The sequence below is a fragment of the Prunus persica genome, chromosome G2 (genome assembly GCF_000346465.2).
Source record: "Prunus persica cultivar Lovell chromosome G2, Prunus_persica_NCBIv2, whole genome shotgun sequence".
NCBI lineage: Eukaryota > Viridiplantae > Streptophyta > Magnoliopsida > Rosales > Rosaceae > Prunus > Prunus persica.
In genome coordinates this window covers 19513215-19528918 of record NC_034010.1, presented here as the reverse complement: position 1 = coordinate 19528918, position 15704 = coordinate 19513215, and the positions used below count along the sequence as shown (strand labels likewise).

The 15704-nt window shown below is 36.5% G+C and overlaps 4 protein-coding genes across 5 annotated transcripts; 1 reads left to right on the top strand and 3 right to left on the bottom strand.

The window, feature by feature from the left end:
* Positions 353 to 3592, top strand: LOC18784834 (DNA topoisomerase 1). 2 transcript variants are annotated; one of them, XM_020557519.1, is made up of 7 exons: positions 353 to 696; positions 733 to 877; positions 1586 to 1678; positions 1822 to 1974; positions 2069 to 2129; positions 2846 to 2970; positions 3139 to 3592. In XM_020557519.1, exons 1-7 carry the CDS (start codon positions 473 to 475, stop codon positions 3205 to 3207), a joined length of 870 nt encoding a protein of 289 aa, XP_020413108.1. In that variant the 5' UTR covers positions 353 to 472; the 3' UTR covers positions 3208 to 3592. The 2 variants fall into 2 exon arrangements, with proteins under 2 accessions (XP_020413108.1, XP_020413107.1); XM_020557518.1 differs by having other exon boundaries at positions 354 to 877.
* Positions 3766 to 7948, bottom strand: LOC18784918 (vesicle-associated protein 1-2). Its single transcript, XM_007218166.2, has 8 exons — positions 7675 to 7948; positions 7459 to 7529; positions 7261 to 7342; positions 7040 to 7155; positions 6782 to 6943; positions 6634 to 6684; positions 5496 to 5573; positions 3766 to 4236 (listed from the first exon to the last, which is right to left on the bottom strand). The coding sequence occupies exons 1-8, from the start codon at positions 7724 to 7726 to the stop codon at positions 4126 to 4128; spliced, it is 723 nt and encodes a 240-aa protein (XP_007218228.1). The 5' UTR covers positions 7727 to 7948; the 3' UTR covers positions 3766 to 4125.
* Positions 8456 to 11211, bottom strand: LOC18787723. The gene is made up of 2 exons (XM_007218260.2): positions 10740 to 11211; positions 8456 to 9837 (listed from the first exon to the last, which is right to left on the bottom strand). The coding sequence occupies exon 2, from the start codon at positions 9784 to 9786 to the stop codon at positions 8788 to 8790; it is 999 nt and encodes a 332-aa protein (XP_007218322.1). The 5' UTR covers positions 9787 to 9837; positions 10740 to 11211; the 3' UTR covers positions 8456 to 8787.
* Positions 12719 to 13375, bottom strand: LOC109947414. Its single transcript, XM_020557375.1, has 2 exons — positions 13243 to 13375; positions 12719 to 13146 (listed from the first exon to the last, which is right to left on the bottom strand). Exons 1-2 carry the CDS (start codon positions 13373 to 13375, stop codon positions 12719 to 12721), a joined length of 561 nt encoding a protein of 186 aa, XP_020412964.1.

The window sequence follows — 15704 nt, the reverse complement described above, 5'->3', positions numbered from 1 at the left end:
TTCTCTCTAGGAGAATTTCTCTCTGCTCTCTCTTTCCTCTTTCTTCCTTCTCTTCCTTTCTCTTTTTTCTTCTCTTCTTCTTTCCGTTTCTCTTCTTATTTATAGGCTGAAATAATCACTATTCATCACTATTCATCACTGTTCACCCGTGACAGACAAACTCTATCAAAGCCGCCAAATGAACAGTAATGAACAGTAATGAAAACTCTATCAAGCCGCCAAATGAACAGTAATGAACAGTAATGAATAGTTAGTGGGCTCCACATGTTTATTCTTTTATTCTTTTACAACAATAACCAAATATTGGACCAACAGCAACAACGATTTAATTCAAGCTACGGCTCGAACTTTTGAACGACGTGTCGTTATACATGTTTGTGAACTCCGCGAAACCTATTCTTCTCGGTTGAGACCTCGCATAGCGAATTTGCCAGAATCTGATAATCTCACAGCTCCATTCTCATAATCCAAAATGCCCAAACACGATCTCTCAGACACGGAACACGAAGAAACCTCCGAGAACTCAAGCTCAGAGTCAGAGGAGGTGGGAAAGCCCAGCAATGGCCAAAAAGACCGAGTGGGATCATCAGTCTCAGAGTACGAGAAGCAGAGGCTATCGAGAATTGCAGAAAACAGGGAAAGAATGGAGGCTCTAGGTCTGCCTAAAATTGCTTCTTCCGTAATGGGTTCGGGCCAGAATGGGAAGAGAAAGAACAAGAAGGTGCAGAAGGGGAAAGCCAAGGTCTTTGAGGACGATGAAGAGTATAGGCCTGAAGAGGAGGAATCTTGTTCATATTCTAGCCAGGAGGAAGCTATGGAGGAGGATGATGACGATGATTATTTGGGTGAAAAAACATCTGGGTCACGCAGAAAAAAGGTTAGTTCGTGTTCTGTGTACGTCTGTGTGTCTGGAGATTTTACTGTATGAATTGGTGAATTGGTATACTTTATCTTTGTTTCTGTTTTGCTTTTTCTTTGGTGAGATATACATTATGTATAAAAAAGAAAGTTTGTATTTTTTCCAGATACAACAATGCATACGTGTGGAAAGAATGAATATACGTTTTAAGATAGCTGTCATCTATTGATGCTTCAACTATGGATATGGATAGAAGAGTTTCATAATTGAAATCAAATATAGAAAAGGAACATGCGAAATTGACAGTGTAAGTTGTAACTTAGGGACATTAGATTTTTCACCAAATAAGGAGAGTTATGTGAAGTTCTTAAACAATGGGGGAGATTCTCGTGTTTTCTTGACTAACCTTTGAATTTGAAACCAATTTAGTGGATTGATCCCTTAGAAGACTATGAACTAAAGTTGCTAGTCTGGTGGAGCCATGCAGTGCACAGGTGGGTCTAGATTGGGTGCATTCAGGATTCTGCATGAGAGTTTTATAATAGTGATAGTTGATTTAAAGGTAAACAAAGCTTCAATGTACGAATTGAGAAGACAAGACGTTCTAATTTGACACCTTGGATTGGTCAGCAAGTTTTCTCATTATATAGAAAGACATATGCTATGGCATGACCTCTACTAGTTGGCTGACTTTTTAAATTCTTTCTTTGCTGAATCTCTATCCAGGTGAAGAATAAAGGTTCAAAATCTAAGAAGGCTCTTCCCCGAAGTATTTTGAGTAACAACGATTTCATCAATGATGACGAGGCGTTGAAGCAGGTATGTTTCAGTATCTTGTTAAACACAAATAATTTCTCATTGCCCAGTGTAGATTAATAGTGTGACCCTTAACCAACTGCTATGATACTGGTCCTAGGCGATTATTCAGACAACTATACTCATCCATTTGCATTCATGTGCAGGCAATTGCTATGTCATTACAAGGGTCGGTAGAAGTTTCAGCTGTGGCACATAGTGGGCCTTTACAGCGCCCTAATGTGGATAATGCTAAGGTTAACGAAAGAAAGGGAAACAATCAGATTCCGGAAGATACAGGGAGGAAGAGGAAAAAATCGGTTTGTTATCTTAAGCAGAGATGTTTCTCCTTTCTCCTATTGTTCTTAGCCGACTGTCCCATTTTGGTGGTTTTCTTTGATTTGTGTTCGGCAGTTTGCTAGTCGGCTGCAGATGACAGAGGATGAGTTGGTTTTGCATTTCTTCCAGTTTGATGGTAAATTCTATTATCTTTGTCTTGTAGAGACTAGAGTGGGGATTAGGCGATGCTTATTTACTCTCGAAGTGGGTACATTAAGGAGAGACGATGCACAGTTGCTCATCATCCCTTTCTTTATGTTTACTAATGGTAATACCCTACATGAAGCACAATTCGCACTAGTTAACATAGATCTCACTGCATCTTTAAAACAATTTCATGGTTTGAGAACAGAAGCATCCCAAAAGCGATAAATAAGGTTGGTTATGAAGCTAATAGTACAAAGAAATGGTCAATAATAACAGGATACTAGATCTGGTTTTGTCTAGTCATTTGCTGATAATTATAGCTCCCACAGCATGCTATATACATTTGAGTAGTTATCTGATTTAATGCCATCTTGAGAAGAATATCTTTCTATTAGCTTAAGTCTTGCTTGGTTGATGTTTGACTTTGTGAAGAAAGCTTTTAACCGCTTGCATTTGAGACTTCTCCGATGAGCATGTTTAGAGAAAACCCATTGCTACATTGGATAGCGCACATCTGACCATGGTGGAGTTTTGGTTTCACTTTCTCTTATGTCTTACTATGAAACTTGTGGCACATTCTCTTAGTTTATATATGTTTCCTACTCAAATTTCATATGCTTTTGAGTAGTACAGTCAACTCTTACCGAGCCAAAGTAGAAATATGCACAAGTGTTCTTAACCTTGGTCATTGCTCCTGGCATGCAGAGAACTGCAATGGAGGACTTTCTCTACGGGATTTACAAAGAGTGGCAACTGCTCATGATTTTATGTGGACTGATAAGGAGTTGGCTGACATGATTCGCTGTTTTGATAGTGATGGTGATGGGAAGGTCAGTTCCTGCTGCTCTGAATGTTTAAGCAACTTTTTTGTTTCCCTTTAACATCTCTACTAATTTAAACTTTTTTTTCCTTCCTTTCTTTGAATTGAATTGAAAAGAATTAAGTATTTTTCTAGGCTGATAAATGTAGTTTTGGATATGATTTGCAATGTATTGCAGCTGAGTTTGGATGAGTTTCGGAAGATTGTTGTTCGTTGCAACATGATAAAAGAGCCTGAACAGTCTTGATGGGTTGAAAGCGATTGTGAACTGAAAAGAATGTTTTAAATTTCAGAGGATTAGAAGGTACATAATATCTTTGAAGGTTGGAAGCAGATGTAAGATGATACCGGAATCTGTTTCGGTTTATGTGAGTTGATACACAAACAGGTGGGCAAAAACGAGGTGAAGATACTTTCAAGAACGGGAAGGGTGGTGCTTACTGTTTTAACTTCAGGGTGTGTGCTTTGGCTGGAAACTGAAAATTCTAACTTGCATTAACTCATTTAACTAATTATGTTAGAATTTGCTTGGCGGAATGAGATTTTTGGAATCTCGTACCCATTTCCATTCGTTTTGAAAATATTAAGCATAGAAATTGTGTTATAGTACACAAATATGCCATTATCATCCACCCATTTCCTTCTCTATCAAATTCTTAGGTTAAAAACTAAAGAATGAGAAAAGGGATAGAAAACCTATTCTTTCCAATGTTTGCACCTACCAAGTATGAAAATGACATGTTACCCCATTCATAAGTATAAAATCTGCAAGACAATACCTAAACACAAATTGTTTCAGACCACATTAAAATCAACTCTTCAATTCCGATTATCTCACAACACTACAGTCAATCCATAACAATTATTTCATTGGGGGAAAGAAACACAAACAATGTTCACGAAGGTGATCACACAAAGGAAAACTTTCAATTTCCATTGTCAATTACAAAACCCGCTTAAACAAGTTACCTTGGTGTCGACACCAGCTAATACAATGACCCAAAGTTCCCTCTAAAAGTCGCACATTTCACAACGTTCTCTACTGTCAATACAGATTGGTAATACGATAAGCAAAAGTTACTGCTAATCAATCACGCATTCAATTTCTGGTGGTTTTTTTACTTCCTGTTTTTACATTTCATTGTCCAGCAAAGGGAGTGCCTGGTCATGTCTTCTTCAGAAGGTACCCCAAAATAATGCCAATCAAGCCAACTAGAACAACATATATAAATGGGATGCCGCTACTGCTTCTGTTGGCCCCGCGCTTCAAAAGATCCTGAAAATGATAATCTTTTAGTTAGATCGTCTCTCTGGAAAGCTACTATAAATTTCTGTAATCGAAACCATAACTATTTATCGAGAATGAAAATTGAAATAGTTATTAAACACGGCCAAAAACAGTGTTAATATGCCTTGTTCTATGTGCCTATTAACTATATACTTCAGCTGTATATAAGTAGAAATTCTTACAATTCAAATATATTGTTTCTAATCCCATCCCCCTTCTTTTATTCTAATAACAGCCACAAAGAAAAATGTGGCAGCATATTAAGACATAATAAGGAAATTATAATACATTAAACACTTTGAAATGGTCAGTATTTAAACTACCACAAAGTCATTAACTAAGCTTTTACTTTAATCACATCTTCTCTTTATCATGGATTCCATGATCAGAGAAAGTCCAATAATCACCTGGTGGAAAGGAAATCAGTGTGGTTTAGGTAGTAACTATTTTGAAATTATGGGCATTTATGTTATGAAGAGGACTTCATTATGCAAGAGGCTACCCCAGTTCCAAAAGGCATACTTAGGCAATGACTAAATCAGATGGTTGCAATAAAATCATGGGAGGAATTTTCCAGTGGTATAATCCAGAGGTGATTAAAACAGCCAGATTTTTTATTATTGGCAAAATACGAAGCTAAGCCTGACATTATCCCACACCCAACCATTCACCTCACAAGGCCCAAATATGAAATAGCATTTAAAAAGTCTCACGCAGATGAATCACTTTTCACAATGTTCACCCTTTCCTTCTATAGCACACAATTCGACAATCTTGTCTTCACCTTCACCAAGATGCTCAATTCTATACACAGATTTGTAACACAGCTTAAACGTGCATAGGTGTCGTGTCATTGTGGTTATGTTATCATGAATGGTGGTTCCAAGAAATATCATATGCTGTCAGATAAGATTTGACAAAATAGCCACAGTAAAAAATTATATTCAGTATGTTGCCAAAACTTTAAACACCTAGGCCATTTAATGAAGAATGAAGCTTTCTAGATTTCAATAAGCGTTTCAGATATAATCAGCCAAGAATCTAAATATCATTATTAACACAGTTACACAGCCCATTTAGCTCAAGTCGGTAGTTCTCATGAGCATTTAAAATCATGAAAACTTCTAAAGATACGCATCCATAAAGAGAGGGCCAACAAAGTAGAAAACAAACACCAACAGGTTTGATATGAGCCTCAAATATATATCAACTAGACATTAGAACGATTGAAATAAAATGTCCCTCACCAGTTCTTGCTGAAGCCTGTTATTTTGCTGAATAGCAGAATTTTTCTCCTCAGTCAGCCTCACAATTAGTGTCCTAGTCTGCAATTACAAAAATTACTCAATAAATTAATTACCATGTACCACCATCAATATTGCAGCAACCCCACAAGTTCATTCAATTATAAGAAACATCCTCCACTATTAAAAAGTACACCATGTCAATGCTTGGAAGAAGGATAAACAAGGGTATAATTGGCAACGAAAATTCAGCATGGTCACCAGCAGTGACTCTAAATGACAAACTTGAAGTGGATAATCCAGTTGAAACGATGCTTAAGCTCACTATACAGTATTGTCAAAAGGACATTTTCCAAAGTGAAATTTCTCAAACTACACAAATACAAGGCTTACAAACTATACTGGAGTCCCATGCTCCACAAAAATCTGAACTGAGGGAGGGCCTCATAATTGAAAAATGGTAACTTCGGAATAGTGCCTTTATGAACAACAGAATCTAATGGAAGGCAAGCAAGGCAGTTCTCTCTGTTTCTATAGCCCAAAATATCTGAACAACTTCACAAGATACAACTAACCTTGATCTTTGACACTCAAGTAAGAACAGCCTAGAGTCCCCAATTGGAAACATAAAGCACACGCCCTCAGGTCTGCCAGGTCATTAAAATGCTTTTCCATGATGATCAAAGGCAGTTTAAATTCTGAAATTGGGAGTTTCAAGAATAGCTCAAGTTCTTATGGATGGTTAACATGAAAGGTAGCACACTTGGATAGGGTTATAAGTTTGAAATGTAGTCTTGGCTAATGAATTTATGGAGTGAAGCATTTTATTTTTATTTTATTTTAAATAAAACCAATAGTCTGAACTACTCTAATTTAATCTATCTACAGGGAGGGGGATTCGAACTTGGGTGCAAGGGGGCGGGCTCACTATGCTGGCCAACTGGCCTAATCCACATCTACTAAGTGAAGCATTTTATTAGTTGAATTGTACTAAATAAAACAAATGCAACTGTAAATCATGCAAAACAACCAACATTTATTAAAAAATTATAATTTCCTCCAAACAAACTTCAAGTGACAACCATACAACCCTCCAAAGTTCAAGACTTAATATTCCACATAGTTTAAAATAAAAATATACCTCGGATGAGTTATCTTGAGGCTCATGTTGCTCGGCAAAAGCTCTTGAAGCCTGAAACCAAAATTACATAATGACAACATATTATATTACAGTTAAAGGGAAACATAAATTGTTTTCTTTCTTTTACGATCTATCAAGAAGTACTCACAGCTTTAAACTCAGAAGCAATTGCACTCCCGTTGTCCACTGAAGCCCTGGGTGACGAACCTTCCTCTGAACCTTCATGAACCGGAGATGGTGGCCGAGGCGGAGCAACATAGAGAACCCTCAACTTACACTCTTCAACATTATGCCCCGACTCCTTATTGAACTGAAATGAACAAACACAAAAATTCAGTTGCACACATATTTTGCTAAGTAAACAATTAAACTCATACACAAAACCACTTAGAAGTCATGTGACTACCATCTCTGGAGTGATATCCTTCGGGGTAGCCCCGGGGCCAGCAACTACGCTCTGAAGAAGGAACTTGTCCTTGCATTGCATATCCGAAGGTGCTTCCTTTTGTGCTTGCATTGTTACTAAACCCACATAAATTTAAAATGTTAGCACATAGGGATATCAAAATTAAGCACAGAACTAACCACAAAGCGAAACCAATTTAGCATGAAATATAGTGTGTGTACCTATAACATCACATGTAGACCTTGGGGACACAACCCCAGTGTTGGGTCTAACACAATACTTTTTGGGATTTGTTGTCTTTACCTAAAACACCAACCAATAACACCAAAATCAAGATTACAAATCTCTAACAGGCAAAATTGAACAAACCCACAATTCAAATGGTCTGCTGAAGAAAAAAGAAGAGTGAAATTGAGTACCTTGAAAGCTATATAGCTATCGGTCTTATTGGAGAGAAGTAGAGAGCAAGAGATCTGCTTCCTCAATTCAACTGTTTGCTCAAATCAAAAGAATCAAAACCAAAGAAAAAGATAAAAGGAAAAATCAGAAACAGTGAAAACAGAGAAAACAAAAAACCCCGGATCTGAAAGCAAAAGAGAAACAGTTTAAGAGAGTTAAGTTTGGAGAAAGTTTACAAGGGAATTGGAGCTCTTGGGGTTCGATGCTGAGAAGCTCGCCGGTGCTCATATTTGAAGCGATCGGAGAAGACAGAGACTGGTGGTTTTACAGAGGAGATGAGCGGTTTTCCAGTGACGGAAAATGGATGAGACAGATAGAGATTCAAATGATTTGAAGAGTGGTTTCCGAGAAATGCAAAGAGTGAGAGAAAGAGATGCGAAGAAACAACGTGGGACTGTTGCCTTGTCTCTCTTTCGCCTCGGGTTTTGGTTTGTGACGTTCCTTCGGTTCGTATCAGGCGGTTTACTATTGAAGGTTGGAGGATATATTTGTCTTTTTCTTATTCCTCCATTAACAAAATATTGTTTTTGTGTTTACGTCCAAAATTCACTTCACTCTTTACTTTCATTTTTATTTATTTATTTATTAATAGAGAGGGAAATTTAAACTTGAACCACTACGGATAAATGTTTTGAGTCACTTGAGCTACAACTCCTTATATAAAATAGATAACTATAATAAAGCCAATTAGATTAAATTAATCTAATTTACAGTGAGGAGAATTTTCAATTAAATTTATTTAATTTAATCTACGATAAAGAGAATTTGGCATGCTCATTTCATGCCTTTTATTAATGTAGGTTGTTCAGTTCCGGCAGCTAAGGAGAGAAGCTATCAGATGTTGCTTGCAGAAGTGACGTTTTATAAAGACATATTCAATGACTCAAGTACGGGGATATAGTAAATTTGGTTGACTTTGCCACTAGAGACTCTTCCCATAGAAACAGAATCCTAAAGTTTTCTTCAAGCAAATATTACATGCTGAAATTTATTTTTCTGGGGACATAACATAGTGCACATAGACAAGAAAAATGTATAGTTGCATTGCTAAAGATCACCTTAAGGTCACAACAAGAAAATTGAGATCTTTACAGACTGAGACAAAAAGGACCTGTACTGCATGACACGACATTTCTTTGTAGCTCATAGATACATCACTTGTGCATATTGATATGAACAAAGCAAATAATAGCGTCACTAAACCACATATTCCTTCACCTATAAAACAAAACAAATATTTAAAGCCAGCGTTGATTTCATTTTTCTTTTCCAAGCTAGGGTATATATCACTAGTCATCATCAGAAGGCCGCTGTTGCTGATGACGAGTTCGAGAAGTAAAGCCAGCATACCAAGCAACTCTCATCAGCTGCATGCTAAGAATTAGCACCCACCAGGACACCAGTCCCCTAATTGTATGCATCATCCATGCTGGTGCACTGAGCTCAGTTCCAAGCTTCAATCCCCTCATCAGCTGCAACAGCCGGTAAGCCTCGTACACTACAGGGGTCACCAGCCAAACTGGTGACTGCCAATGCCAAGTCAGCATCTCAGTCAGTATCTGTACTGAAATAAGCAGAAGGTAGGGACCCATTAGAACTGAAAATGAGATCAAAGGCAACTGGGGTTGGAGGAAACCCTTTTGGGATCCAAAAGCCATCATCAGGGGAATGATAAATCCAGTCACAGTTGCAACCATATTCCAAAACTGGTAGCTAAAGGGAGGCTTGCTTTTGCAGGCTTGTGCTGGGAGTTTGGGGCGAGCACAAGAATCAGCCATGAGGAGAAAAAGGGTTGCACCAAGATTAAATATGCAATCAAGTCCGACCAAGGAAAGCAGGCTGGCTATGTTGGGGCCAAGGAATATGGACGATAGCGGTAGCCACAAAGTTGGCACCATGCCAGTGATGAGGAGAAGAGAAGGGCCCAAGAGCCACATTGGCCATTTGAGGAACTGAACCTCTGGTCTTGTCTGATTACTTGCATCAATACGCTTTTCACTGTTGGTTTCTTGTGCTTCATCAGTGCTAACAGAAGAAAGGGTTTCAAATATGTTGGTGGTTTTATTTAAGAAGCTGTCATCAGCACTCTCGGTGGGGGTGTATGTGGCAGATGAGGGCTCCCAGCGAGTCAGTTTTGTGCAGCAAACAGGGGAATGTTTCATCCGAATGTGAGACAGAGTATGTAAATGTACTGCATGTGAGGTTTTCAATACTTTCTGCATTGGGGAGCGGACTCTGGGAACTGAATTGGTAGACATCATGAATGGAGGTTGAGCTAAACATGCCATTCTTTAATTACAAGTCGAGTATAACTTTGATTAGGGCCTATGCTTTGCACTCTGAAACATATGAACATAAAATTAAATGAAAGAGAAATAGTAGAAAGCACAAGACTTAGAAAAAAGATAATGGCCTCTGGGTTCATGAATCATATAGATTATTCCTATAACGCAAGAAAAGTCCATATCATAACCTTAAAAGCAGACCAATAAACATATGAACTTTCAAACGTCATGTGCATTAGGCTAAGCATAAGAATCCCTTATGGATCGATATATAATTTGCAAGCAGATCCTGAAATCATCTTTACTATTGCCTTTTGACATGAAGGTTCCTCAAACAGCTCAAACGGGTAGTTGTACCACAACTTGCAAAATTCGCCTCACCAAATCTCCCCAATTTAGGGATGCAAGATTTACAACAGTGAACTGGTTTTCACTATTCCGGGGTATCGAAATGCCCCTTCTAACATGGAACACCCAACCAAAGTGACTAAACTGGATATTTTGTAACCCCATCTAGACCCAACTTGTTCATACTAAGTTACCAACAATCACCAAGCACCACTCTTTTTTTGGGGGGTTAAATTTAAGATCAAACTATTAGTGAAGACCCTCTGGTCTGGTTCATTAGAGAATAACAAATTCTCATACAACTCAGAAACTTAACACTCCCACAAGAAGGTGTGCTTCAGATTTAAATTGCCAACAATAGGACCCTATGAGCAACAAAACCCAATTTTTATTCAAAGATGCAGTCTTTCACAGAACCATTCAATTAGAAAGAAACCCTTTCCATATAAATCTATTGCCATTCAAGTACTCATGTTTTCTCTTAAAAAAATGTGATTTATTACATTTTATTTTCATTCCCCACACTTTCCCAGCAAGCAAACAGAACACAAAACAAACATGAAGGAAGAAACAGAGAATTGAAAATTTGGGGTCAAAATTACGTTTACCTGATTGAGGATAGTCCTTTCCTTCAGCCAATCTGGGAATCAATCTCACGGTCCACGACGTCGTCGGAACGTATACCGTTGCGACGATGGCGACGCTGCTGAAACCGGACGGCTAGGACCGGGTAAAAAAATAAAAGATGGCGGGTTTGTCGTGCAGTGTATTGGGCCTTACTTGGCCTTTTCTTTTAATTTTTTCGACAAAAGAGAAAACTCAAGCTCAAGCAAAATTATAATTTTTTCCCAATTTTTTCTGATTTTAATTGTCTTTTTCTTTTTGGTTTTGTTTTTTTGAGGTGTGGGGTCCAGATTTAGACCAGATAGAGATTGATTGAAAATAAGTTCATGTATATGATGCTTGCTATCAGTATTTTATGACTTGTGTTGTGTGAGGATTTATTTCCAATTTCAGCTTCAAATGTTGATGTGTCATATCGACCAACGCACACGTTTCACTCTCGTGCGACACATCTGACTTTTGGAGTTTTGAGTGATAGAATATGTGCATGGATGAATGAGCTTACAAATTGCAAGCAAAGATTGACTCCTGCTCAAGAAAGTCATAAGGGTCGAGTTTAATTATTGAGTTGAGCTTGGAGTTAATTGTTATAAAATTTTATGTACAACAATATAGACCAAGAGCTTCAATTTCAGGATCCCGCAATTGCAAGAATGTTATATGTGAATCTGGAATTCTGCAATTTCAATTTCTATGTTAATAAATAATGTTCATATTGTAAGAAAAGTATACACATTTTTATAGAATTACTCAATAATATATTTCAACAATGAGAACAATATACCTTTTAAGTTATCCTTTAAGAGTTTGAAGTCGTTTGGTCATATAAAATGTGCAAAACAAACAAAATTCTTTACATAAAACTGAAACGAAAATATGGATAAGTAGTTTCATGGTTCAACTAATTTGTTGCATAGATTATCCTTGAATGATGAATTAAAAGTTGAACGTTTTCGATCATTGATTTTTAGTCCAGCAATAAGATGTATTTAGTTGAACTTGGGTGCATGACTGATTGGCATCCATTGAAATATGTGTGTTACATTATGATAACCATATGCATTTACGAATAGAAATCACCTCTACATATGAATGACTCACCGCAATAACCCTCTATATATGAAAAAAGAAAAAGAGGTTGGATTGAATGATGCCTAGCATGTAATTAGGTTGGGCTTACAAAAAGTTTTTGCCAAAGATACAAGCCCAATGATGACATAGTGTATGAGAACAAAAAATTATTGAATAATGATTATAGATAATCCATTTAGATTACCATGGTCTCCATAGGTATATTTTTTTTATTTTATAAATAATAAATAAAAAATGACCAATAGTGTATCGAACTTATGGCAAAAACCTCAAGGATTAATAAAATCTTAGTATTCAATAATTGCTCAAGGATTGAAGCATAACTCACATACTCATCTTACATGTTTACGCTTAGAAATACTAACGTGGATAGTGGGGTATAATTCAGTTGGTTAAGCTCTTTCACCTCCTTATTTTTTTGTGTAAACCCCCTCTCCCTCAATCACTTATACTTTTTTTAAAAAAAAAATGTATTAATTGACAAATACGTAAGTCCTCAAATGTTCCAAGCATCAACAAGTTTTAATGATCTCATATCTCATTCCTAAATTGGGTATGCTAAATAAAATACTTAAAACACTTTGCTTTGCCTAATAATTCTATCAATTGTCCTATCTTTTTCTTTGAATGCCCATTTCTTATAAGACTTGTTTTTTTTTCTGGGTAAATTAGGAGACTAATCTATAAGAGGGTAAATCAATAAGAAACAAACACACACAACAAAAAGAAGCAAGAAATATAATAAAATAAACTAAATTTGATATAGTTTCTTTCTGAATTACAATACTCTTGCATCTATATAAACTAATAAAAGAATTGCATAATAATCAAAAAACAAAATATAATCCGAGCTACATATGAACTAAAATGTTCAAGAGAGACGAAGCCCCTTTGGTTCTGGTCTTGGTGGCACTTTGAAGCCAGAGTTGATGTCTCTGCAGTTGTAAATAGGAGTGATCAAAGAATCAAACACTTTACTCTTGCAAACAAGGCATTCCCTGTGAGCGCTGTAGATATTCAACCAACTGTACAAACAAGGCCAGCAATATAAATGCCCACATGAAGTCACAACTGGCTCTCTTGCCACTTTCATGCACATGTTGCAGTCAAAGTATAATACAGATCTTGGTGGGGACAATGGCACTGTCAAATAGCCCTCGTCATAATCACCATCTAGATAAAGGGTTGGATCTTGATCATCATCTTGATCAACGGTTGGATCTTGATCATGACCATCCAGGGACGGAGTATAATAATGATCACTTGTGAAGCTTTCAAACTCGTGTTGATCAATTTCATCTTGCACAAGCAGTGAGAAAACACTATCATCATCATCATCATCATCATCATCATCATCATCATCCTCCTCATCATCCTCATCATCCTCGTCATAACCATCATCATAATCCTCATCACCATCACCATCACCATCATTATGATAACAATAATCATTATGAAAATGACAATAACCAACCTCCTCCTCCTCTTCCTCCTCCTCATCATTATCATCATAATCATGATTATCCATATGTTCGTACCATTCGTGTGCTGGTTTTGGGCCATGGAAAATGTCGTGGGGCAACATGAAACTCATTGGTGGCTTAAGTGGTGCTCTAATTTCGTTGCTGGAAGCCATGCCCATGAATATAGAAACAAAGGAAATCAAAAAATTGAACACTAATTAAGAACGCTTAGAAGAACAAATTCAACAAGAAGAGAAATAGTAGCTATAACACTTGGGGTTTCTATTCTAAAAAGACCTGTGTATATATAGGGGAGAGAGTTCAGAATTTAAACCAAATACGATTAAGATTAGGACTAGGACTGGGATTTCTTGATTCACAAGTTTCCAAATCCGATATATATATATATATATACAAGAATAATAGAAACGTGTATATAACAGAATAATTAAACCTAATCCTAAGCCTACTAGGATTAGTATTGGACTTAGTTGATAAGTTTCCAAATCCAACTTGATGAGTAACAACTTCAAATTTATTTTTTTTTGAAGAAAAAATTTACATCCTAATTAGTGTAGGAAAACAATCCTTGTACAATTAGGACATTATTGCTTTCTATAAATACCTCCTTTGAAGATTAATACAACATACAGAAGTTCCTATATTTTCATATTTTAGCATCTTGAAACATAAACACTCAAAACAGAAAATTGTTGAAGAAAGAATGGGGAAGAGAAAGTCGTCGTCGAAGGCAAAGCTTGTAGCTAAGAAACCAAGGGAGAAGCTTGATACAGTATTCTGTTGCCCCTTCTGCAACCACGGGAGCAGCGTCGAATGTGACATTGACATGAAGAACATGATTGGAGAGGCTCTCTGCAGCATTTGCCAAGAGAGCTTCAGCACAACCATCACAGCTTTGACTGAACCCATAGACGTCTACAGTGAATGGATAGACGAATGTGAGCGGGTCAACACCATTGTTTTTGATGATCTAGCTTAGGATACAGATAGGGGTTTTTATAATATAAATTCATAATTAAAACTCCAAAATCTTTTGCGGCATGTCTGTAAACTCCATATCTTTAACTTGTTGATGCCATTATAAATTTATAATTTTATCTTGGTCCACAAGTTTCCAAATCCAACAAGTGACAACCTTCATTTTTTTTTTAAAGAAAAAAGAAAAAAGAAAGATAGAAACCTAGGCATATATTGGTCTGATTTGGGCTGATTAAGATAGAGTTGGATTTGGGCCTTTGACAAGTGAAAAATAGCGGGCTCTTTTGAAGTTTTACTCTACTAATCACACTGCAAGGTGACCCCCATCATCAAGAACTAGTACTAGAAAAGGGAAAGTTAAAGTTGCTTTTGGTTTTTTTAACAAGTGCTTTTAGCTTTGAATTCTAAATGTAGTGGGGTTTAGCGGATATATAAAAACAGAAGTGCGTGAGAAAAAACCTTAACGACCAGCTTGCCATCATACTTGTCAAAAGGGGTAAATAATGCTTTGATATTCTAATGACCTTGTTTCACAAAAGAACAAAAACGAATATGTTTGAACGCGTGCACTTACAACACTAGCTAAATTGGGCTACTAAATTATTATTATATGATAATTTTTACATTCTTTCTTCTATGAAAAAGTTCTAGTCAAATAAGATCAAGCTGGTCACCACCAGTCCAATCTACAAGAAATTATATATAATGCTTTTTTGAACAAGATCCCTTCAAAAGTCTAGGTCTAGGATAAATGTTGCCATCTACACCAGTGTTCCTAGAGGGCTTACACGAAGAAATATATGGCATGGTACCGTGTGTGTTGGGGTTATGGCTAGGTTAGGAAAATCGAGTAATTATAAAAATAAACTAGAAAACATTGTCGATCGACCCGGATCGATCCAGCCCTCTCTTCTATTGAGTTGTCCGGCTCAAACAACCTCTAGACCTCAACAAATAATTTCACTTGTCAACAATGTATATCAAATTAATGATATATGTTCATTTTGATTGCATATATGTATGGACAGTCCAAGCATGAGGACAAAGCTATATATATATATATATATATATATATATTTTTTTTTAAATATTATTTATTATTTATTTGGTTAATTTTTTAATAGATGGTCATTGAAGAAGGGTGTAAACATATATCATAAAATCACATTTTGAGGTGGGCTAAAAAAAAGTTATTTGTGATGTACATAGTAATACTCTCTGTCATTTTGGCCATTAAATATGGTACAAATCACATTATTATTTTGTTCACTTATGATGAGGTAACAGTTTATAAACAAAAATCTCATATAAGATCATATATAGGTCAATGAATCCAAGTGTGTCTGAATTTTTCCGAATTAAAAATTATAAAAATAAATTAACAAAATTAAAGGT

Bases quoted from the DNA above. Each gene is read 5' to 3' on its own strand.
- LOC18787723 (XM_007218260.2), bottom strand. From the start codon at position 9,786: ATGGCATGTTTAGCTCAACCTCCATTCATGATGTCTACCAATTCAGTT.
- LOC18784834 (XM_020557518.1), top strand. From the start codon at position 473: ATGCCCAAACACGATCTCTCAGACACGGAACACGAAGAAACCTCCGAG. The intron at 1,679-1,821 runs GTATGTTTCAGT...ATTCATGTGCAG, and splicing joins ATGACGAGGCGTTGAAGCAG to GCAATTGCTATGTCATTACA. The intron at 1,975-2,068 runs GTTTGTTATCTT...TGTGTTCGGCAG, and splicing joins GGAGGAAGAGGAAAAAATCG to TTTGCTAGTCGGCTGCAGAT.
- LOC109947414 (XM_020557375.1), bottom strand. From the start codon at position 13,375: ATGGATAATCATGATTATGATGATAATGATGAGGAGGAGGAAGAGGAG. The intron at 13,147-13,242 runs GTTATGACGAGG...TGCTTGTGCAAG, and splicing joins TGATGAGGATTATGATGATG to ATGAAATTGATCAACACGAG.
- LOC18784918 (XM_007218166.2), bottom strand. From the start codon at position 7,726: ATGAGCACCGGCGAGCTTCTCAGCATCGAACCCCAAGAGCTCCAATTC. The intron at 7,530-7,674 runs GTAAACTTTCTC...TTGAGCAAACAG, and splicing joins CCAAGAGCTCCAATTCCCTT to TTGAATTGAGGAAGCAGATC. The intron at 7,343-7,458 runs GTACTCAATTTC...TTGGTGTTTTAG, and splicing joins ATAGCTATATAGCTTTCAAG to GTAAAGACAACAAATCCCAA.